Here is a 22,098-nt window from a genome sequence, read left to right on the forward strand (position 1 = left end):
AATAGATTTCCCAATATAAAGGAAGTCAAGAGGTATGTGCCTAGTGCTGTGCAATAATACTAAGGAGAAGAGCACCATGATCTTGATGAATGGCAGAGAAGGCTTGAAGGGCCAAATGGCTAACTCTTGCTCCTATTCCTTATGGTCCTTATGTTCTTAATGGGATTCATTGAAGGACAGATATATTGATCATAGAAGACCACTTCCACTATTCTTAAAGTAGCATTATGCAGTCATCAACACGGACTTGAAAGGAAAGTCAAGGGTGGGCTTAAAGATCTCATCTGAAAGAAAAACACTGCATCAATGCCTATGGAATTTCACTGAAGTCTTATTATATATTTAATATTTTTTTATTTGTGGCTTTAACCCTCAGCCTTCTGGTGCAGAGACTGCACTGCTTTCCACAGAGCCATGGTTGGCATTGGAGCAACTGAGCCTTAGAACAGCCATTATACAACCTGAAGTGCAGAGCAAAGATCAATAAACTCAATTGGCTTTTGGACAGACAGTGTTGTAAGTATAGGTAAAAGAGAAACATTCCAGTGCATAAACAATTTGAGAAAAAAAATCACTGAACTGGTCCTTGGATTGGGTGGGAATGAAATATGAAGAAGTTCAGCCTTGGAAAGAGACATCTCAGAAATGGCCATATGGAAGAAGAAAGAATTGAGTAAATTGCCAACAAATGGACAAGCATTGAGGGTATTAAAGAATAAATTTGGGGAAATTTTCATCCAGTGGATGATTAACATTTGGAAGGGACTCTTAGACAAAAGAGTGGAGAGAACCAATTAGATGCTATCATGACATATCTATAGGAAAGATGGAACAGTCAAAGTAACCGGCCAACATCAGCATGGTTGTGTGAATGGGAAATTATGTTTGACTAATTTATTGGAAATCTTTGAATAAGCAACATATGCTTATTCTAAGCCTTATTCAAAGGGTGTTAGCTAAGGACCCAGTTAAAATTATTGCAAGGTTATTGTTAAGATTATTGCAGAAATTATTGAAGATAATTGTGTAGGAAATAACAGATTGGCATGGAGGAAAGATTGACCAACCATCAACCAACCAAGCTACGCATTTTCCAAATTCTTTCCAAAGAATGACTGGCTAACAGCAAACAGGTGGACATAAATGGGTCTTTTTTCCTGATTGACAGGATGAAGTAAGTGTTTTGACACAGGGATCGGTGCTAGGTGTCAACTTTTTGCAATGTAAATAACTTGGATGAGTTAATGGTGTTAAATTTGCTAATGATGTAAATATAGGTAGGAAAGTAAGTTGTGAAAGAGACTACAATACAGGTTCACTGAGTGGGCAAAGAACTGGCAAATGGAATATAATTCAGGAATGTATGAAATTGCCTATTTAGATCAGGAACATAAGAAGGGATTTGATAATGAGTGGGAGACTGCAGAACACTTAGAGAAGGGCCTGGGTATTCAGTGCATGAAGTGCAAAAGGGTAGTTGGCAATTACAATAAGTAATTAGGAAAGCTAAAAGAAGCTTATTTATTGCTAGGGAAATGGAATACAGAGGTAGAGATGTTATCTTTCATTTACACAAGATGTTGATAAGACTCTTTTTGGGGTATAGTGTACAGTATGGATTTCCTTTCTTTTTAAAGATATTAATGCTGTGAGACTAGACCTGGAATGTTTGGGTTGTCCTCTGAGGGAAGATTGGACAGAATATAGTGTGTCTGCTGGAAATTAGACAAGTGGCAGGATCTTGTCTGAAACATACAGGATTCTAAGGGGTTTTGATATTATAGATATGGAAATGATCTGTTATCTTAGAAGTGCTTAGAGTGTCATTGTTTAAAAATAGAGAGTCACAAATCAAAGACTGGACCGACTAGAGTTCAATCTGCTTTTTTAAAAAGTTTTTATTCTGAGGATCATAAATCTTTGGAACTCCTTTTAAAGGGCAGCAAAAATAATCTTTGAATATGTTAAAGGCAGTTTTAAAAAAGTGTTAGATATTTTAAATTCGAGTGCTTTGACTCTAGTGAGTTATAAATCATTTTGTTTCGCAGTCACTGTTTAGGCGTTTCCAGGGGATGTCGGTTAACTAACCTAGGACTAGGGTTTACGACAATAAATTGGACAGATAGAAGAAATATCAACTCTAATCCAGTATTGCGTTGTTTTTGAGCCTGAAATCGAATTGAGAATTCGCCCCGTTACTGAGCGAGATAAAATAGTTCATGTCCCTTCCGGATCGGTGCAAGCAATCTGCTGGAGGAACTCAGCGAGTCGAGCGGCATCTGTGAGAGGAGGAACTGTTGATCCAATGAGTTTTCTGGCAGATTGTTGCCTCGACAACAAGCTTCTGCCTTCTGTAGTCTCGTGTGCCTCCGGTTTCCTGGTAAACCAGAAGATGAAACGGACAGAAGAAAACGCGAAACAGTCCTCTTACTAATTTGAATATTAAAAGACTGCCATACACACACAAAAAGATTCTGTTGCTACGGAATCATGGTGACGGCGCTGTACTGAAACATTACTCAGCTTCTGCATTCCCCTGTTTGAATTTCCCGGGGTGAAGCAGCTTTCCCTCCGGTGAAAGGGCGCCTGATCCTGGCGCTAAATTTAAAGTGGTCATTTGGTTTGAGACGCCGGAACCTGGGGTATATAAAGCGACTCAAATCACAGGGGACTGGGATAGCAGGAGGTGGATCAGACCGAAAACACGTCAGAGTTCTGTGTATAACAATGCTGAAAACAGAAAGTGCTCGCGGAGCAAACAAAAAGGAAAATATAAACGTGTAGGTCAAATTAAGTTTTCCAGGCGTTTGTGCAGAGACAAACTAGGTCACGGGACTGTTTTGAGCTCTTGCCCTCCCTCGAGTCGGGCAGATTCTAATCTAATATCTGCATTGGGCAAACTCTTACTTCGCTCAGTAAGAGTGAATTCTCATTCGGCTTCAGTCTCGGTAACAGAGCAAGGTTGGTTCATAACTATCTATCGTATTGCTATAAATTTTAGTCCTGGGACAGTTAACCACGGAATAAAGGGATTTATAACTCGCGGGGAGCAATGCGTCCGAATGATTGTTGCTAACTCGACTTCAAAAGATCTAAATCTTTCCGGGGGACTCGGACAATTTCTGACTAAGGATCTCGGACCTGGAGTGTTAACCTTGTTTCCCTTCTCCACAGATGCTGCCTGCCTGCTGAATGTTTCCAGCATTTTCTCCTTATTTGACCCAATCAATTCACAGACTTGATCATATAGTTGGCCAAGGTACTTTTAAGCGATAAGGAAAAATAGTTCTAAACATAAATGTACCGAGGTAATTAAATATTCACGCTGATATTTACAGGCTAGAGTTCGGAAAGTATTTGATTTTTAACAAAATAAAAGCAAAACAGGTAGGTTAGAAAGTGCGGAACGTAAATGATACTTTAATAAATCTATCTCTACTGAACAGCGAAGTTTTTGAATTATTTAAGCGTTTCAGGGCTAAACCTGAAATAACAAACCCCAAACGTCAATGTCACTGTCGGCTTTCTACCAATCAGAATAAGTTGCATTTCTGTGTAGAGTTTAATGGAGTGAAGGTCCCGTAAGGAAACGATTGCTGAATTAAATTTGTTGACAAGCCAATATAAGGCGCATTTTGTCTTGTGGCCAAAAGCTGTGTCAAATAGCTTTAAGGGTATTCTTAAAGCGAAAGAGTTGAAGAGATCTGGGGAGGGGTTTCGTGAGCACAGGGATTCCGCAAATTAAATTCTGTGATGATTAAAATTCGTATGCACAAGGAGCAACAACAAGGAAATTTAAGTAGCGCCTTTCATGTCACATTTAAGACAGCCCAAATGGTTTTTAAGCCAATGAAGTAATATAAATTGTAGTTACTCTTGCAATGTAGGAACCAATTATCAGAATTTCCACAAACGGGGATATGACCTGAGTAACATTTCTTGTTATAAATATTATGTCCGCTTATTTTATTCGTTTCTTATCTTACTTTCATTTTTTTCTCCAGCCAGTATGGTGCTAATGATTCTCATCCCGCCACGTTATTGAGCAACAACTTATCACAATTTACTTTTCTTGGGTAAAAATTTCTTTAACACAAACATATAATTTTAAGATTTTAAATTATTGAGTTAGCAACTGTTTCTCTGTGAAATGCTCTTCCCTTTGTTTTAATCTCGGTCTATCCAGTTCTGTATTACTTCTCGCCAATTTCCCCAATTAAACGCTGTCTGACAACTGCTTTTCTGCGATGCTGACAGAAGGTCACAATGTTGAGTTTGGCACCGCTCTGCTTGGAGTGAATGTTGTAGGCTGCTGCATAGACAATGTCCCAAATGTTGAAGTTTGTAATAAGTACACAATCTTCCTAACACGAGCAATAAACTATCGCTGATTCTCCGGAACTAATCGGGGAAATGTGAGCAGCAACCCACGAACAACAAAAACTTGTATTTGCATGGCGTTTTTCAAAAATTCCAGGGGTGTGCAAATGGTTTCCAATCAATTAAGTAACTCGGTGTGGTTATCGTTATTAATAAAGGAAACTTGGCCAGAGATGTGTACGCAGCGATGTGCAACGAAGACGATGCGATAACTCCGCTTTAGCTACACTTTGCTGTGTACAAATTGATGGCCAAGTTTAACTCTGACTAAATGTCCATTATTATCTTGGAAAGTCTTTGTTTAAAGTCTTATCCCCAAAGCTAGACAGTAACTCCAGATTTATGTCGAAGCCTTGACTCGAAGCTAATGGTTCTACGAAGTGGCCCACATGTGACTAAATGTGTACAGTTGCAAACGTGTGGTCAATGAGGGAGGAGCAGCATATGTACATGTGCCAAACCTCTGATTTTAATGGACTCAATTCCGCTCTTATCCTGGATGGCCCCTGCTTCCCATGGTAACTGCCCAGGGCGGGCCACACCTTAATCCAGGTATAAGATCGGCCTTGGTTCATATTTACAGGTAGCAGTGGAGCCACATGAAATGACCCGCGTCGCTATCCCCCTGACTACACACTGTACACACAGCCACTACCGACTGTTTACCAGATTCCTGCAACTTGGAGAAAACTCTAATTCTCTTCGTACCCAGGTACAGTTCAACCGATTACCAAATAATTACTCAAAAAGACCAGTATGTCACTAAAATAGTTTTTAAAGTTTCTGTTCTCGACAGAACACGTAGCTGAAACGATTATTGGATTCATTCTAGCGAAGCAAATCGAGAAGAAAAGGACCATGTATTTAAACTCCATTTCGTTTCTAATTTTCTAATTAATTTTCAATTTACGTTTAATTTCTAGATCACTAACTGTAAATTCGAGCTCGTCATAGAATTTCATTGGAATAATCCCTCTTTTAATTTTATTCTCTCTATTAGGTTCCCGCATTTAAGTTAAACGGAATTTAAACTATCTGATAACCAATATGTTACTTTAATCGATAAATGTCCCCATCTAACATTTTAAATGTCTGGGAATAATTCTAATTTAGATGGCATTTAACTTGACTAATTCATGTTTATACCAATTTAAGAACTGGAATTAGATTTGAATTAAAATTAATATGAAAGGACGTTGGAGTTTTTTTAATTCAACGAAGATAAGATATTTAAGATTACGGTTTGATTTAAATCAGGAGTTCCCAACCTCGGTTAATGGTAGAGATCGATGGCATAAAAAAAGTTGTGAACCCCTGATTTAAATTGACGATTTCGTATAAAAGTTGGTATTTTAGGAAAATGTAGAAGACTGCGTCAGAATTGTTGGCATATTGGTCGTGGAATGTTAATTCACACTAATTTTTTTACTTTCGCCCATCCAGATTAGTATTTCTGAAGATGGCCTTCTCTTCCTTCCGAACATAAGGACTAGCCGGGTTTGTAGGCAGTGTAGTTAGCTGATTGCGGGCAGTGATGGTCAATCGCTACTTACACTACCATCAAAAGAGGTTTCAGCTCGTCACCAGCACCTCCTGCAGGCCGCTATATCACCATTTCAGCATTTGGCCTTCCTTACCGGCTAGAATCTAAAGTTTTTGAGTTCTCTGTTATAAATCATTGGGTAATCAATTCTGACATTCCAATTGGCTTTATTCTGGGGGTTACGAATTATGCTAAGGTGGGATAATGTATTTAAACATTCAGTTTGTGGCTATTTGTCTTTTGATTGGGTTCTGATCAATGTAATGATTTATTGAAATAAGTTAACACATTCGCTCAATTTCAACTGGTTATTTTCTCTTTTTAAAAACTTGGTCTGATGTAAATTTGTCATCCCATTTCGTATTTTAAATATTCGTTGAATATTTCTAGAGTTCATTAGTAAATTATAATGTTATTTATTACATAAGGACCTTTTAAGCATTTTTTTGATTTTAGTAGCACTGTTTTATTTTCCGGCCACTTTGAATTCTGCGTCGTATTTGTTACATGCCTGGTTGCTAGGCAGTGTAGTTAGCTGATTGGTAACTGCTAACTAAGCAATCACTAACCACACAGCCAGGCAAAAAGGACAGGGTTACACCTTGAAATGGGTACAAGAAGAACCATTGGAGAAGGAAGAGATGGTGGCAGCAGAATGTAATTTCGTTTTCGGAAACTGGACACTTTAATGCATTTTGCTTTTAATGATAAAGTTGAAAACAAGATGCTTTTTAATAATGTTTTCTATTGATATCTGAGTCATAATTATCACTAAAAGAAATAAAACTATTTCCATGTCTGCTAAATTTCTGTATATGTTAGTAAATAAACGTTGGATTTTAACACTTCTTTGATAATAATATTGCTCCAAGTGTTCGTCTCCCATACAACCCACTGCAAAACTTGTGCCATATGTCGGTGGAAGGAAAGTTGACAGTGCCTGCTTTAGGACTGCATGTTGTATAGTATATGTAATTTCATATGCTAACTGCACTAATCCTTATTTAAAAGGAAAGTCCAGGGAATTAGGATTTATCCCTAGAGAATGAACGGGCGAACATCTCATTTATACATGGAGTTCTTCCTGTTTATATGAACGATTGGACTCGACTGAAGAGATAGGATTAATCCCACCATTCTTGAGGTCACTCTGTTTGCCTGCTTCGATGGTACTTTTGATTGGACGTGTTTGTTCACTGTAGTGTGATCCTGCCAACAAGTCATTTTCATTTCTCCTGAAAACAAATTAAGGAAGCATTTTGCATGGCTTGAATCTTGCACGCTGTCGAACGTGAGGTTAGACATTAAGGTTAGCAGCTGTTTCTGCTCCCTCAAGAAATAGTCCATGTACCGACTAATCCAGAAACTTCCGAGTTTGTATCTCAAATAGTAGCTGTTCGACAACATGGTGTTTTCATATGTGTGTGGGATATCAGTCTAGGAGTGGCATCCATTTTATTTTTTCATTTTCCAGTATCAACATCAAATATTCCTGCGTGAGTGGGATGGGTAAAATGTTATTTTAAAAATAATCTATTTTACTCAGTCAGAACAACTCCCAACTTCAAAAGCGCGCCACTTTAATACAAGTTAAAATGAAATGTACTAAACCGTTGGGTAAAATGTGGTTGGGCCATGCTCACACAGGGTGCAAAGAAACTGAACGGGCTTTCATCTCTTCACTCTTTTATGATGAAAGGTAACATTATTTGTTCCACAGATAGGCTGTGCATTCATTGAATTAACATAAGTTCTTCGTATCTTCGTGCAACGAATCTATTAATGTATTTATGTCACGACCCACAATTAAATAGTGAATTCGTTACATTATTTTTAATTCATCCATTTGGTCTTCACTTCACCTAGTTCGAGTGTGGTCCATAAAGCTAAACCTTTTAAAAACAACCCTTTCAAAAACTGTTTCTAGTAATGTTCAGGACACATTACGCTAAGGAGATTAGACAATACAAATTAAAAGTGCTACTGTAACATAATGTTCGCCTGTTCACGGATAGAGAAAGATTTTTACTGCTAGAAACTGCGTGGTGTCGCACAAATAAGATGAATGGATTTAGTTCAACGGCGTGCTAATAATATTTGTATGATAATATGGCCTGTTTAGCAGTCATGTTCACGTGTATTTCTACTGCGTATTTCAATGCCTCTGACAGAGCAGTTACGATCCCACCACTGCCTTGACGTGCCACAAGCACATAGATAGATACAGCGATCTTTTCCCGCCTCCGTCTGTAATGAGAGTTCTCCCCGTGTACGTTCTCTCCGGTTTCCTTTCACCTTCCCACAAACGTCAGTAAGTTGCTTTGCTACATGGCGACACCGCGGGCTGCCCAGCATATCTCGGACTGTGTTGGCCTTTGACATAAACGGCGTATTTCACTAATTTCGGATGTTTCGAAGTACATGTGACAAATAAAGCTAATCATTATACAATGATTTACAGTTAAATCTTACAAATTTACAGTTATTATTACAAATATATAAATCACCGTTCACATCTCTCAGCTATAGTTTGCCATAGGAACACAATCGCCATCGATCCGTAGGCTAATGTGTGAGTAATAACTATCATCTTCAGTCAGTAACACATTTTTATTGTTAATAAGATCAACCGAACTGGTGTCATTCTACTCTGTATAACTAGTCCCAGGAAACTGTTGGGATGCTTTCACCGGACGTTTTGAATAACCTCAAAATTTAGCTAAACAGTCTTTTTGTCTCGGTGAAGCGGTTATCCTCTCTTTCTTCAGACGTTTCTAAATTAACTTAGCACTTAGCAGAACAACCTCAAGGAGCTCAGTTTCTCTAACGAACTGAATGAACTCACCTCGCTTGCCTATTACTATTCTGAGATCAAACAAGAGAAAATCTGCTGATATTTGTTGGGAACTCTCAGAGCAATGGCGAAGAAACTCCAACCGTCTGCTCACGAAGACGCCGTCCCCATGAGAAACCGTTGCTAGGGGTGAGACCTGTCTCTCGTTGCGATTGGTTGGCTGTACGAGCGTACGGCCACCCGCTCGCGGACTGTTGGAATTCGCGGACTGTCGGAATTCGCGCCCTCGCTCGTGAAGGCTGCCGCGAGCAATGGCAGAGGTAACGCTGGCCGACCCTGGGGATGAGCCGGAGATCGACTCCCGCTCCTTTTACACTGTGTTCGCCGGATCCTCGCAAGAGGAAGTTGCTAACGCCAAAGTGTTTTGGAGCTCAGTGACTCTGCAGCCGCCACTCGAGTCCCGCCTGGTGTCCAGCGACATCAAACAGCGGCTGAAGGTGGCGCCGTCCGCCGGAGTCAAATCGTGCAAAGGTGATAGAAGAGGGAGGGGAAGGGGAAGGGGGAATGGAAGGGAGAAGAGGAGATGGGGGTGCAAGGGAGGGGGAGGAATGGGAGGAGGATGTATGAGAGAGTGAATAGATGGAGGCGAGGAGAAGGATGAAGGAGGGACAAGGGATGGGGAGGAGGAGTATGGAAGGTGGATGGAAGTGAGGGGAGGAGGGATGGGTAGAGATGGAGTGGAGGGGAAGGATGGGTAGGAGGAGTACTGGAGGGGGTGGAGGGAAGCCAGAGGGGAAAGAGAGTTGAAGAGCCTGAAGATACATGGTAGCTCAGAGGAAGTGGTGGGAGTTGTGGGGAGAAGTTTGAAAGCAATGGAACTGTGGTTCCAGGGATCGACGCCATGGTTGTGGTGTTGGAAGGGGAGACTCCTGCTTAAAACTACATGTTTCTGCTTTTCCAGAGCGATGTTGTCATTGCCAACCGAGCCAGGCAAACATCAGTAAGTACACACACCTTTAAAGATCTTACCTGTTAGTACATAAAACTCCTTTCTCATTGTTAACTTGTACTTTTCTGTGGTAATAAAATCATTTATAACACAATACTTCTGTTGTGGATGCGTAGCCTGGTGTTGGACTGAAGAACTTTGATCATGTAAACAGTTTCCACCCTCCCACCTTCACTCCCACCGTTATACAGAAGTTTTATTTCACCTGTTTCTGGTAATGCCTGTAGTTAGTGGTAACAGCAATCAGGATTACTGAGGTGATTCTAGAGACTTTTCAAATAACACCATAAGGTGGTTGGTCAATTATACCTGAATTAAAAAGGATATGTGATTTGAGGAAATACCAGTGGAAGCACACTCATCATCTCACACCTTGCAGCCCAGCAGTCAGTTAAGGGCATCAGAGTACATTCCTTCTTAGCAACCACAGACAGAGTGCCACTAAAAGGGGGAAAAGGTTGCAGTGTAAAAGTTGCAAATTGCTCAGAGATTTAAAATCTTGATTCATAACATTCATGCCGGAATGGGGTTTTATATGTTTAGGATTAGGGAATTGGGGTTGGAAAACCAGCAGATTTGCAAAGACTACTAATTTGTAAACCTAATAAGAAATGGCATTCGTCTGTTCCAGTGAAAATCCCTGCACTGAGGAACAATGTAGAAGGAAATTTCATGATTTTACAAGATATGCCAAGGTGAGCAGGATACTGCTGAAAACACTTTCTTTTACACACACACAGAAAATTCCTCTACCAACATTGTGATGATGGTCAAACTACATAATTATGCCTGAAGCCTCACTGCAGCACCTTAGAGACTGTCACTGCAAGAGATGAGGAGGTTAGATTAGGAGCAATACCTTGGGCATAATTTGGTGTGCTCTGGCAACAGATAAAAAGAAGATGGTTTGGGGGACTTATTGGAGGGTTAGTATAAACTCAGTGGCCACTTTATTATGTACCTAATAAAGTGGCCACTGAGTGTATGTTCATGGTCTTCTGCTGCTGCAGCCCATCTACTATAAGGCTCAACATGTTGTGGGTTCAGAGATGCTCTTCTGCACACCAATGCTGCAACATGTGATTTGAATTATTGTTGTCTTCCTGTCAGTTTAAATCAGCCTGGCCATTCTCCTCTGAGCTCTCATTAACACAGCATTTTTGCGCACAGAACTGCTGCTCACTGGATTTTTTTTTGTGTTTTTGCACCTTTCCCAGTAAACTAGAGACTGTTGTGCGTGAAAACCCCAGGACATCAGCAGTTTCTAAGATACTCAAACCACCCTGTCTAGCGCCAGCAAACTTTCCATGGTCAAAGTCACTTAGATCATATTTTTTTCCCCATTCTGATATTTGGTCTGAACAACATCTGAACCACTTGACCATGTCTGTGTGCTTTTAGGCATCAAATTGCTGCCACATGATTGGCTGATTACATATTTGCATTAACAAGCAGGTTTACAGGTGTACCTAATAATGTGGACACAGAGTGAATGTATTTGTAATATTTGAAACAAGTAAAGGCCATTATTCTTTCCTGCAACACAATGCGCCTTCAATGGGTAAGGATATGCAGTGTGCACAATCCAGATGACAAGTCTGCATACTAGCTTGAAAGCTTGGAATGATCCTTTGATGAAGAAGTTGAGATTGAAGATGACCTTGACCTCTGCAAAGAATGCAATCCAGGCACAAAAGAGGGGTTGTGGGGATTTTGTTTTTCATTTTCATCTGACAGCATAGAAATTGTCCATTTAGCTTTCAGAACAAGTGTATCAGTTTCATATAACACTTTTTTTCTTATAACCTAGTCATGGAATTTCCATTCACTAGTGCAATTTACAGTAGCCAATTAACTTTTAATCTGCAACTTTCTGCAACATTTCACATATTTGAATAAGGATATCCTTGGGAGCTCTGATCACGCAAATAATGTCTATTGTTGATTGGAGAGGTGCAAATTGGATACTAATTCTGAAGGCTTTCTAGGAATAGGCTCTTGACCAATAGTTATCTTGCTCTAGGGTCCCTGCCCTACCCTCAGTAGTCATTCATGGCCATTATGCTATTTTGTGTAATGGAGTCCTGCCAGCAGAATAAGTATAGAGACACTCGTAGAGTGAGTGTTCCAGATGTTAAATACTGGGAAAGAGTATTAACTGTTACTTTAAGCACACTCTGTGGATTTTGGAATGTGCCAGAGCAGTCTACAGTTTGTCCAGATGCTGCATGGTGAAATTCCCTTGCCTCCTTTCCTGGGGCACTGGTGGTCTTTTATTGGCTAGGTTGTGCAGCATGGAGCAGGTGACAATGAAGTCTGTGCACCTGATTAACAACTAATCATTAAGAAGACTGAAGTAATGATTTTCATTCTTTTGCTTTGATTTAATTGTTTCCCATGGCACCTCTTCAGTTTGATGCTTGCTTGGCTTGTGTTTCAGACCCTACCAATCACCAAGGTTACTTCAACTCTGCAGCATTAATCTCTTCTGCAGAGTGGGTCAACATTTTTGACACTTTTCATCTTAATTTTATATTTTGTCTTGTCAATTGTAAGATTGACTTTGATTGTCAGGATTATCTTTGTGATGTTTGAATGTGTAATTCCATGGTTTCAATTTGTATCCCTTTTCAGAATTTTATAGAAATTGAACCACACAAAAAACTCACAGGTTTCAAGGAGCTGACTGTTGAAGTGCTAGTAGGTAAAGGCTTACTTTGATTATGCTCCTGTCTTCTGCCACACTAGCTGAGTCTGAACAATTACTGCACAGCCGCAATGAATAGTTCTTATCTAAAGCAATTACAGAGGACCTAGTAGAATCTTAAAGAGTGGAAGTAGAATAATATAACCCTTATTAATGTAGCCTTTCCCACATCTAAATTTGGTTCAGTCATAATCAGGACAAGCAATGTTTTACCACTACTGGTACTGAAGAAATGCAAATGACATCATCTTTTACAACACGCACAAAATGCTGGAGGAACTCAGCAGGCCAGGCAGCATGTACGGAAAAAAGTACAGCTGACATTTTATGCCAAAACCCTTCGGCAGGACTGGAGAAAAAAAGCTGAGGAGTAGATTTAAAAGGTGGGGGGAGTGGGGAAAGAGAAGCACCAGGTGATAGGTGAAACCTGGAGGGGGAAGGATGAAATAAGAGCTAGTAAGTTGATTGGTGAAAGAGACAGAAGGCCATGGAAGGGGAAGGGGGAAGGAGCACCAGAGGGAGGTGATGGGCAGGCAAGGAAATAAGGAGAGAGAGGGAAAGGGGATGGGGAATGGTGAAGGGGGACATTACTGGAAGTTTGAGAAATCGATGTTCTTGTCATCAGTTTGGAGGCTACCCAAACAGAATATAAGGTTTTGATCCTCCATCCTGAGTGTGGCCTCATCACAACAGTGAGGGAGGCCATGGATGGGCATATTGGAATGGGAATAGGATGTGGAATTAAAATAGGTGGCCACTGAGATATCACGCTTCTTCTGGCAGACATCATCTTTTGTTATTTCTATACTGTAGACACTCCGAACTGTTACCTTCATGATACCTCCACCCCAATCCTGTCCTCTCCAACTCAACTAATCGTGAAGAGTAATGACATTTTCCTGTCTCTTTCTTCATCACCACTCAGATCAAACATCTTCAAAAACCAGAGAGTTGTCTCATCATTTAAAAAACACATGACTTCTGCAGATGCTGGAGTGTCTCATCACTTTTTATAGTCTTGACAAGAAGTTTGAATGGATCTCTTCACAGTTCCTATTAACAATAGAGCATCTTAGAATTATAAATTTAACAGAATGTATTCATGCCTGTACTGGGCAAATCTGTTCAGGGACCTAATTATGAAACTCCCAAAAACACCACTAGAGGGTGTAATCTAAAATTCAAGTCAAAGATACTGCTGTGCGAGAATGGTGATATGTACTCTGCTTTCAGGGTTAATTGCTGTTTCTTTGAATGTAAGACAAAACTTTCAAAATGAAGAATACTTGGAATTTTCAACTTAACTTTGCTAATCAAAAAACATGTGAAATTACATTTCTGACTGACACCGTTACTTATCTTTTTTTAATTTTGTTGGCTGTTAAATTGCTTTCCTATCTGACATTCCATCCTCCAAACAGTTGAGTTCATACAAAATTTTAATGCATGTTTCCTAACACCAAGTTCTGTTCAACAATGACTTGGGCTTGCTGGCTTGCTTTGGCTCTCATTCTAATGGGTGCAGTTAATATTTTTGTCATTTTATTAAATCCATTAAATGCCATATTCAAATTTGTTAATAACACTATTGGTGGACATATCACAGGTGACAATGATCCAGCTTATTGGAGCAAAATAGGACACTTGGTGAAATGGTGCTGCAACAACAACTTGCTCAGCGTCAACAAAAATAAAGAGGTGGTTGTTGTATTCAGAAGGGGAAGGAGGGTGAACATTTTGGGTGTGGAGGGATGTGCTTGTGATGTATTGGATAGAGTCCACTACTCTTTGTAGCTTCTTATGTTCTGCACATTCAAATTGACCATGAAGCAACCAATCAGAATGCTTTCAACAGTACATCTGTCTAATTTTGTAAGAGTGCTTGGTGACAAGTTGTACGTCCTTAATCATTTACACCCAGGAATTACTGAGTTGAGTCTCTCTAAGCACTGCTACTTCCCTTCAATCATTCAGCTGTTGAATGAAATGGCAAAATTTTAATTACTCCAGTTTAGCAACACTCTAACCACTTAGTACTTAAATGGACTTTTTTATTTTTTCTTGTAAAAATTGTGTATAATTTATGTTTTTTTTCTTTTGAATACTGCATATATGATGCTATAATCCCTGTGATACTGCTTCAAGTAGGCTTTTTATTGCACCTGTGCATACATGTGACAGTAAGCTTGACCTTGATCCTTCCACGTCATTGCCCCTTCCTACTTCTGTAGTCTTCATCACTCTCAGAAACATAGATAACTCGAAGTTACTCCAATTCTGACCCCTTGATCATCACTCACTTTCTTCATCCCATTTCTGGTTACATGTTCAGTCTAGACATTTAATTAGGTCCAAGAAAGTAGTTACAGGACATTGAGGGAACCATAATACAGTTAGGCAGAGTTTGCATGTTCTAAGAAAGAGAAATTGAGTGTGAGTTCTTTGAATATATAACTAACAGAGTGTTAAAACTGAACCAGTAAATGCACTGTAGTTACTTGGATTTCCAAAAGATATTTGATAAATAGATAGGTAGGACATTTTCAGTTTGGCCAACAATTAGTGAGTGAGGTGCACTGTTGTGTTGGGGCTTCAGCAAATTATAAGTCATCAATATTTCAGTGAAAGGACACAGTGTATTGCAATCAATCTTGTTGATCGTACCAAGATAAAGAAGTTAGTTATGAGGAGGTGTTACGAATGTGCCACAACTCTGAGGGGCCGAAGGGTACAAAGTAGCCCCCTCCTTTTTGAGAATCGCAAGATCACTATTAATTCGGGTCTGGGACCCAGGAAATGAGAGAGAGACGTCCAGAATACACAGGTTTTGGAATGTGTCCTGGCCTCAGCAAGACAAAGCCACGGATAATGGCCATTGTCTCTTGGAGACGGAATTGTGTATTGAGTACTGTACTATTCATTGAAGCCCCTCAGGGGGATGACCAGAGTGGGCTGGTTGAGGGATTGCATCATCCCAACCTGATTGACATCTGAGACCCCATGAGTAAGGATAAAAGAGGGTCTGGGGAACAACCCCTTTAGACGCACCAGGAGAAACGTATGAGACTGGTGGGGACTTGTGTGTGTGTCCATCCTTGCCCGGATGACAAGTCTTCCACGGAACGGCCTCGCTAAAGGACGAATACGGATCAAGATCGGATAAAGGAAAGCCGGCAAGTTTCTAAAATCTGTCTCTCTCCAACCAAAAGGCTGCAGCCTGCATGAACTGAGTGACTTTTATATTTCCATCGGACAATACATTATCCCCTAGACAACGATAGAGCTTATTTCTTATTGATTATTATTATACCCGCACTTTTAGATTTAGTATTGACGACGTATGTTACCTGTATGTTTGCATTGATATTATTTTTGTGTATTTTTACTAATAAATACTGTTAAAAATAGTACCATCAGACTTCAACTGACCTCTCTATCTTTGCTGGTAAGTGACCCAGTTACGGGGTTCGTAACAGAGGACACATAGTCTGAAAATGGATATAAGCAAGATGAGTTAGCGGTAAAAAATGGTAAAAAGGAAGGAAGTGTGAGTTTATCTATTTTGGTGGGAAGAATGGTGAAACAGAATAAAATTTGCATCGTGTGACAGTAATGAATGTTACTGTGTAGAGACTTCTAGATGTAGGATACTTGCAGCTACAGAACGTTGGCCTTTTTTCTGTAAAGAGTATTGATAGGGAAATCTTACCACATCTTTTTCTCGGGGCTTTGGTGAGACTGTGCCATGAGTTCTGTGAATAGTTGTGGTCTTATTTAAGGAAGGATACATTTGCATAGGATGCAATATAGAGAAACTTCACTAAATCTTGGATGAAATAATTGTTTTATCAGAAATAAAATCTTATAATCAGAGGAATGGAAGGTGAACTTACTTAGATACAGTATATAAAAATCATAATTATGCTTGGTTGTAGCTATGAGGAAGGTTTCCTTTCATGGTGTAATCCAGAACCAGGGAACATAATCTCAGGATAAAGGGATGCCATTTAAGATGTGCGAGGAGGAACTTCCTCTTTTAAGATTGTGAATCTTCAGAATTATCCACCTCAGAGAGCTCTGGATCAGTGGCGTATCTAAGGTAAAGCAGGTATGGCACATGCCCTGGGTGCCACTTGAAGGGGGGCGCTACTGAGCAGTTTCTATTAAAGTCAGACAAGCCATTCTCTGATAGTGAAAAAAGAATTTTCTTCAGATGTATGATCTGTCTTTGATTATCATCACGAGGATGGCCTTAGAGCATTGTGTAAGAAGACCATGAAACGTTTCTTCACGAAGAAGAAGGAAAATGGAGCTGAAGGATGGAAGAGATGAAAGTTGGAGGTGGAGGAAGCCAAGAAGTCGAGCAGGTTCTTCATGCCCTTCTTTGAAAAGCCCGGAACAAGTAGTTTGACACGTTCCATGGAGTCGTCTGCACCTGCTACAAGTAAAATCCAAAGGTGGATCAAGTACAAATGCGTCACAAGCCGAGGAGGAAGTCAAGTCAGATAAATCCGAGTATGACGAGATTAAGAGTGAGGCTGCCACAGAGAATGTGGACATGACAGGAGGGGAAGACGATGGTGGTGGTGGTGATGTTGAGTTTATTGACGAGATTTTACCTGACAAGATTGAACCTGACAACACTGAACCTAGTGAACTGGATTGTGTCAAAGAGCCTCCAGCAGTCATGCCAGAAGTGATTGAACAGCATGACATTGGACTTCTGAAGTTCGACAAGGATATTGGAAAAGCAATTCTGCCTGACGCATTGAGAACAGAAATAATAAAGCTGGGTTCAAAGGATTTCCAGAACAGTGAGGGGCCTTTCCTACCAACAAATAACCACTCAATGAACAAAACTTGGTTCAAGAGGAAACTGGGAAATGGTCGTGGTGAGGAAGTGACTTGCTCATGGCTGGTCTAGTCCCCTTTTAAAAAGTCTGCATTTTGTATCTGTTGTCTTCTCTATTCCCGGTCAGACCATCAATCCTCATTGGAGCAGGAAAGTGGATTCAACCAGTGGAAAGCACCTGAAAGGATTGGCATGAAAATGCCAAGAATCACCGGGAATGCTTCACATAGTGGAAAGAAATGGAAAGAAATTTAGCTGGAAACAGAGGAGTTATTGACGTGGTATTTCAGTCACAGATTGAGAAGGAAAAGCAGAAGTGGCGTGATATCTTGACGAGAATCCTTCACTGCATAAAATTCCTTGCGACTCAGAATCTGGCTTTGCGAGGACACAGGGAGTCACTTAAGGATGACATCCCACAGGATGACTCCAATGTGGGAAATTTCCTTGGCTTACTGAAACTACTGGCCATCTTTGACCCTGTCATAAAAGAACACCTCACTCATTTGGAAAATTATCCTGGATCCATGTCTTATCTTTCGCCAGGTGCCCAAAACAAATTCATCCACATGATGACATCCACTGTTTGCCAGAGTTTACTGAGAAGCATTTGTACTATGGTCTCATGTTCGACTTGACTCCTGATCAGACACATTGTGAGCAGATGTCAGAAATAGTGAGGTATGTGGAAGTTGATTTTGAGAGGAAAACAGTCCGTGTTAGAGAGTCCTTCCTTGGTTTTATCTAGATAAGTCAGAAGGATGCTGAGAGCTTGGTTGAAGACATCTTGAAACAGCTAGAGAAGGATGAAATGAAGCTATAAGATTGTCGGTCACAGTGCTATGACAACGCTGCTGTGATGGCTGGACACAGAAGTGGTGTTCATCAAAGAATAAGTGAGAAAATCAACCTGGCAGTGTTTGTGAATTGCGACAATCACTCACTCAACTTGGTGGCTGTACATGTAGCCAAGCAGGATACAATGATGGTCTTGTTTTTTGGAATAATCGAAGCTCTCTACGTGTTTTTCTCTCGATCAACACAGTGCTGGGAAAAACTCAAAAACGCTGTGCCTGTGATTGTTAGGTCAGAGTCTGAAACCAGGTGGAGTGCAAGGACAGAAGCAGTGAAGCCCGTCAACAAGTACCTTGAGGAGATACTTCAAGTTCCCCAGGACATGATAGACAATGAAAACGAGACCAGTGAAACAAAAAGTGACGCAAGACAGCTGTACAACCGCATGTTGAATTACGATTTTCTGATTTTGCTAGGATTTTGGAACAAAATACTCATTCACATTGACCGTATACAAAGGAGGCTGCAGGATCCTAGCATGAACGTCCGCGATGCTGCCCTGGATTTGAAAGCCCTCCGAGATCATTTTTATGATGAAAGAGAAGTGTTGGTCAGTGAGTCACTCGAAGAAGGAGTTAGTCTCTGTGAAGAATGGAATATTGAAGTTGGAAGACGTCAGAGATGAAAGAAACGAATGGCTGATGAGAACTCGAAAGATGCTGGGTTAACAGCTAAGAGGGAAATGGAAAGAAATGGATGGAAGGTTCGTTCGTTTGCCTGACACTGACGCCAAGCTTGGGTTCCTTTTCTATGTCGAGGGACTGTGTTACAGCGCCGACAGTAGCAACCTAAAGAAGAAGTGTGAAAATTTGGGCAAATTGTACAGCTCTGATGTTGCTGGACAGCAGCTATATGAAGAAACTTTGGATTGCAGAATGTTGCTATCAAGGTGGGTCAACATGAAAATATCAAGACCTGAAGAGCCCCTTGAATTTATTGTTCAGTATGGAGATGAGAGCGTCTTCCCCAATCTTCACATTGCTATTCAGATAATGCTAACCATCACAGTTTCCATCGCCAGCTGTGAGAGATCATTCAGCAAGTTAAAACTAATACTTTCGTATTTGAGAACCTCCATGGGTCAAGGCAGACTCTGATCTTGCTCTGCTGAGTGTAGAAAGAGAAGAAACTGAAAAAACTGACTTTGATCACATCATAGACCAATTTTCAAGGAAGGTGCAGTTGTAATTTTCATATAGTGCCATAATTTGTTAATTAAAAGATTAAAAAGCTTGACTTGTGTTTTTGAGCTGATATTATGGTAAAGTTATCTAAAAGATGGGTGTCAGATGTTTGGACAGGAGTGCAATTTCAGTGCTGGCCATAGGCGCTATTTTCCATAGATATGCCCCTGCTCTGGGTACTGAGTCATCAATTCAAGGCTAGATGGGTAGATTTTCAGATTATGTTTGAATCAATTATTATAGGAATCAAACAAGAAAATGGAGTTGAGGGCGAGAATTAAGTCAGCTATAATCTTAGCTGAATGCTGGAGGGGATGTAAAGCATTTTAGAAAGAGCTTGTTCTCTTCTGCCATTAGATTTCTGAACAGTCCATTAATTATTTATTTTCTTTTCTATTTCTTATTGTAACTTAGAGTAATTTTTTATGTACTACACTATACTGCTGCCACTAAACAACAAATTTCATGTATATGTCAGTAATAATAAACCTCATTCTGATTCTGAACATCCTTTTTAAATCTTAAAATGTAACTCCTTGGCTTAACCACAGGACTCCATATCTCCTTTGGTGCTTTTTTTTTCTCAATTTTCCTGTGAAACATTTTGAGATAGTTCATATATTTATATGTGCTACATAATGCAAGTTCCTGTTGCTTCAAACGTAATTCAGCTCAGAACTCATTTTATAACACTGTAAACATAATCTCATATTCTATAATTACTTACTGCCTATGGTCACCTAATCAAAATGAAAAAGACCATTCATGTGTCAACTTGGACTAGTTGTTAGCATTTTCTTTCTTTACTTCTATTTCTAGATTGTGGGGTCAGAACCATTCTAAGATTGATATTTCAGCTTGGTGTTCAGATATTTTTGAAGAACTTTATAAGATGTTAACCAAAATTTTGCTTGATTGTTTTGATCTTTTAGAAGGCATTGTCTGAAGAAATGTAAAGGTAACCCTGGCAATGACCTTAATTCATCATTTCCAAATCATGAACGAGCCATTTATCTCAATACCATGTGACTTCTCTTCCCTAACTTACTCCAAAAAAATTATTGTTTCTTAGCAATGAGCTACATTTCAGAATAATCTGTGAAGCACTTTGATACATATGAAATAATGATAATGGACCTTTCCTAACAGTTTTCTTCTTTTTCCTTTCAGAATATAAACAGCTACTGATTGAAGCTCATATGCAGCTGAAGGCAGATGAAAAAGAAAGATATTTGAAGAAAGTGAGCGTGAGATGTGACAATATATTTTAGTCAATTTATAATACATACAAGTACCTCACAGTTGTGAATGTTTTAAGTGGTGATAGCTAATAACATAGATTGCTGCATTACTTCACAGGAAATTAGGTCATATGGTTTAAACCCAGTTCCATATTAATTAACATTTATTGCTCTTTTGAGAAACCACCCATCACCCATCCTAAATATTGGTGAAAATGCATAGATTCTCCATCCCAATCAAAAGCTTGGTGATCTTCCAAGTAAGGTTAACAAAAAAGGCTAGAATAGGAACACAGCAGGCCAGGCAGCATCAGCAAAGGTAGTAAGAGATTTGAAAGTAGGAGGGGGAGGGAGAAATCCGAAATGATAGGAGAAGACAGGAGGGGGTGGGGTGAAGCTAAGAGCTGGAAAGATGATTGGCAAAAGGGATACAGAGCAGGAGAAGGGAAAGGATCATGGGACAGGAGGCCTAGGGAGAAAGAAAGGGGGAGGGAAGCACCAGAGGGAGATGGAGAACAGGCAAAGAGTGATGAGCAGAGAAAGAGAGAAAAAAAAGGAGTGGGAAAATAAATCAGGGATGGGGTAAGAAGGGGAGGAGGGGCATTAATGGAAGTTAGAGAAGTCAATGTTCATGCCATCAGGTTGGAGGCTACCCAGACGGAATATAAGGTGTTGTTCCTCCAACCTGAGTGTGGCTTCATCTTGACAGTAGAGGAGGCCATGGATAGACATATCAGAATGGGAATGGGACGTGGAATTAAAATGTGTGGCCACTGGGAGATCCTGCTTTCTATGGTGGACAGAGCATAGGTGTTCAGCAAAACGGTCTCCCAGTCTGCGTCGGGTCTCACCAATATATAAAAGGCTGCACTGGGAGCACCGGACACAGTATACCACACCAGCCAACTCACAGGTGAAGTGTCGCCTCACCTGGAAGGACTATCTGGGGCCCTGAATTGTGGTGAGGGAGGAAGTGTAAGGGCAGGTGTAGCACTTGTTCTGCTTACAAGGGTAAGTGCCAGGAGGGATATCGGTGGGAAGGGATGGGGGGATCGAATGGACAAGGGAGTCGAGTAGGGAGCGATCCCTGCAGAAAGCAGAAAGGGGGGGGGTGAGGGAAAGATATGCTTGGTAGTGGGATCCCTTTGGAGGTGGCGGAAGTTACGGAGAACTATACATTGGACCTGGAGGCTGGTGGGGTGGTAGGTGAGGACAAGGGGAACCCTATCCCGAGTGGGGTGGTGGGTGGATGGTGCGAGGGCAGATGTGCGGGAAATGGGAGAGATGTGTTTGAGAGCAGAGTTGATGGTGGAGGAAGGGAAGCCCCTTTGTTTAAAAAAGGAAGACACGTTCCACCAGCATTTTGTGTGTGTTGCTTGAATTTCCAGCATTTGCAGATTTCCTCATGTTTGCGTAGGAAATTCCTTTTTAACCCCTATGCTAATCAAAGTCAGTCCAGTTCACTTGTATACCAACCTATTTTTTTTTAAGATGTAAAATTTCCACTTTAGCCAGAAACACAGTCAGTCACCC

The 22,098-nt window shown here is 40.4% G+C and overlaps 2 protein-coding genes across 8 annotated transcripts in view; one reads left to right on the top strand and one right to left on the bottom strand.

Moving 5' to 3' along the window:
* LOC140716861 (maternal B9.10 protein-like) overlaps positions 1-22,098 on the bottom strand; it is an 80,246-nt gene that overhangs the window by 19,389 nt on the left and 38,759 nt on the right. The window lies entirely within an intron of this gene.
* The window catches only part of hoatz (HOATZ cilia and flagella associated protein), a 72,595-nt gene continuing 59,444 nt past the window's right edge, over positions 8,948-22,098 (top strand). For 4 of the 7 annotated variants that reach the window (XM_073029853.1, XM_073029849.1, XM_073029851.1 and 1 more), the window contains exons 1-3: positions 8,948-9,248; positions 9,679-9,717; positions 20,495-20,571. In XM_073029853.1, coding sequence (XP_072885954.1) covers positions 9,029-9,248; positions 9,679-9,717; positions 20,495-20,571 — 336 coding nt within the window. In that variant the 5' untranslated portion in view covers positions 8,948-9,028. The remainder of the gene's footprint in view (positions 9,249-9,678; positions 9,718-20,494; positions 20,572-22,098) is intronic. The other 3 variants (XM_073029850.1, XM_073029852.1, XM_073029855.1) reach the window with 1 other exon arrangement.

This window comes from Hemitrygon akajei, chromosome 26 (assembly GCF_048418815.1).
Source record: "Hemitrygon akajei chromosome 26, sHemAka1.3, whole genome shotgun sequence".
Taxonomy (NCBI): Eukaryota; Metazoa; Chordata; class Chondrichthyes; order Myliobatiformes; family Dasyatidae; genus Hemitrygon; species Hemitrygon akajei.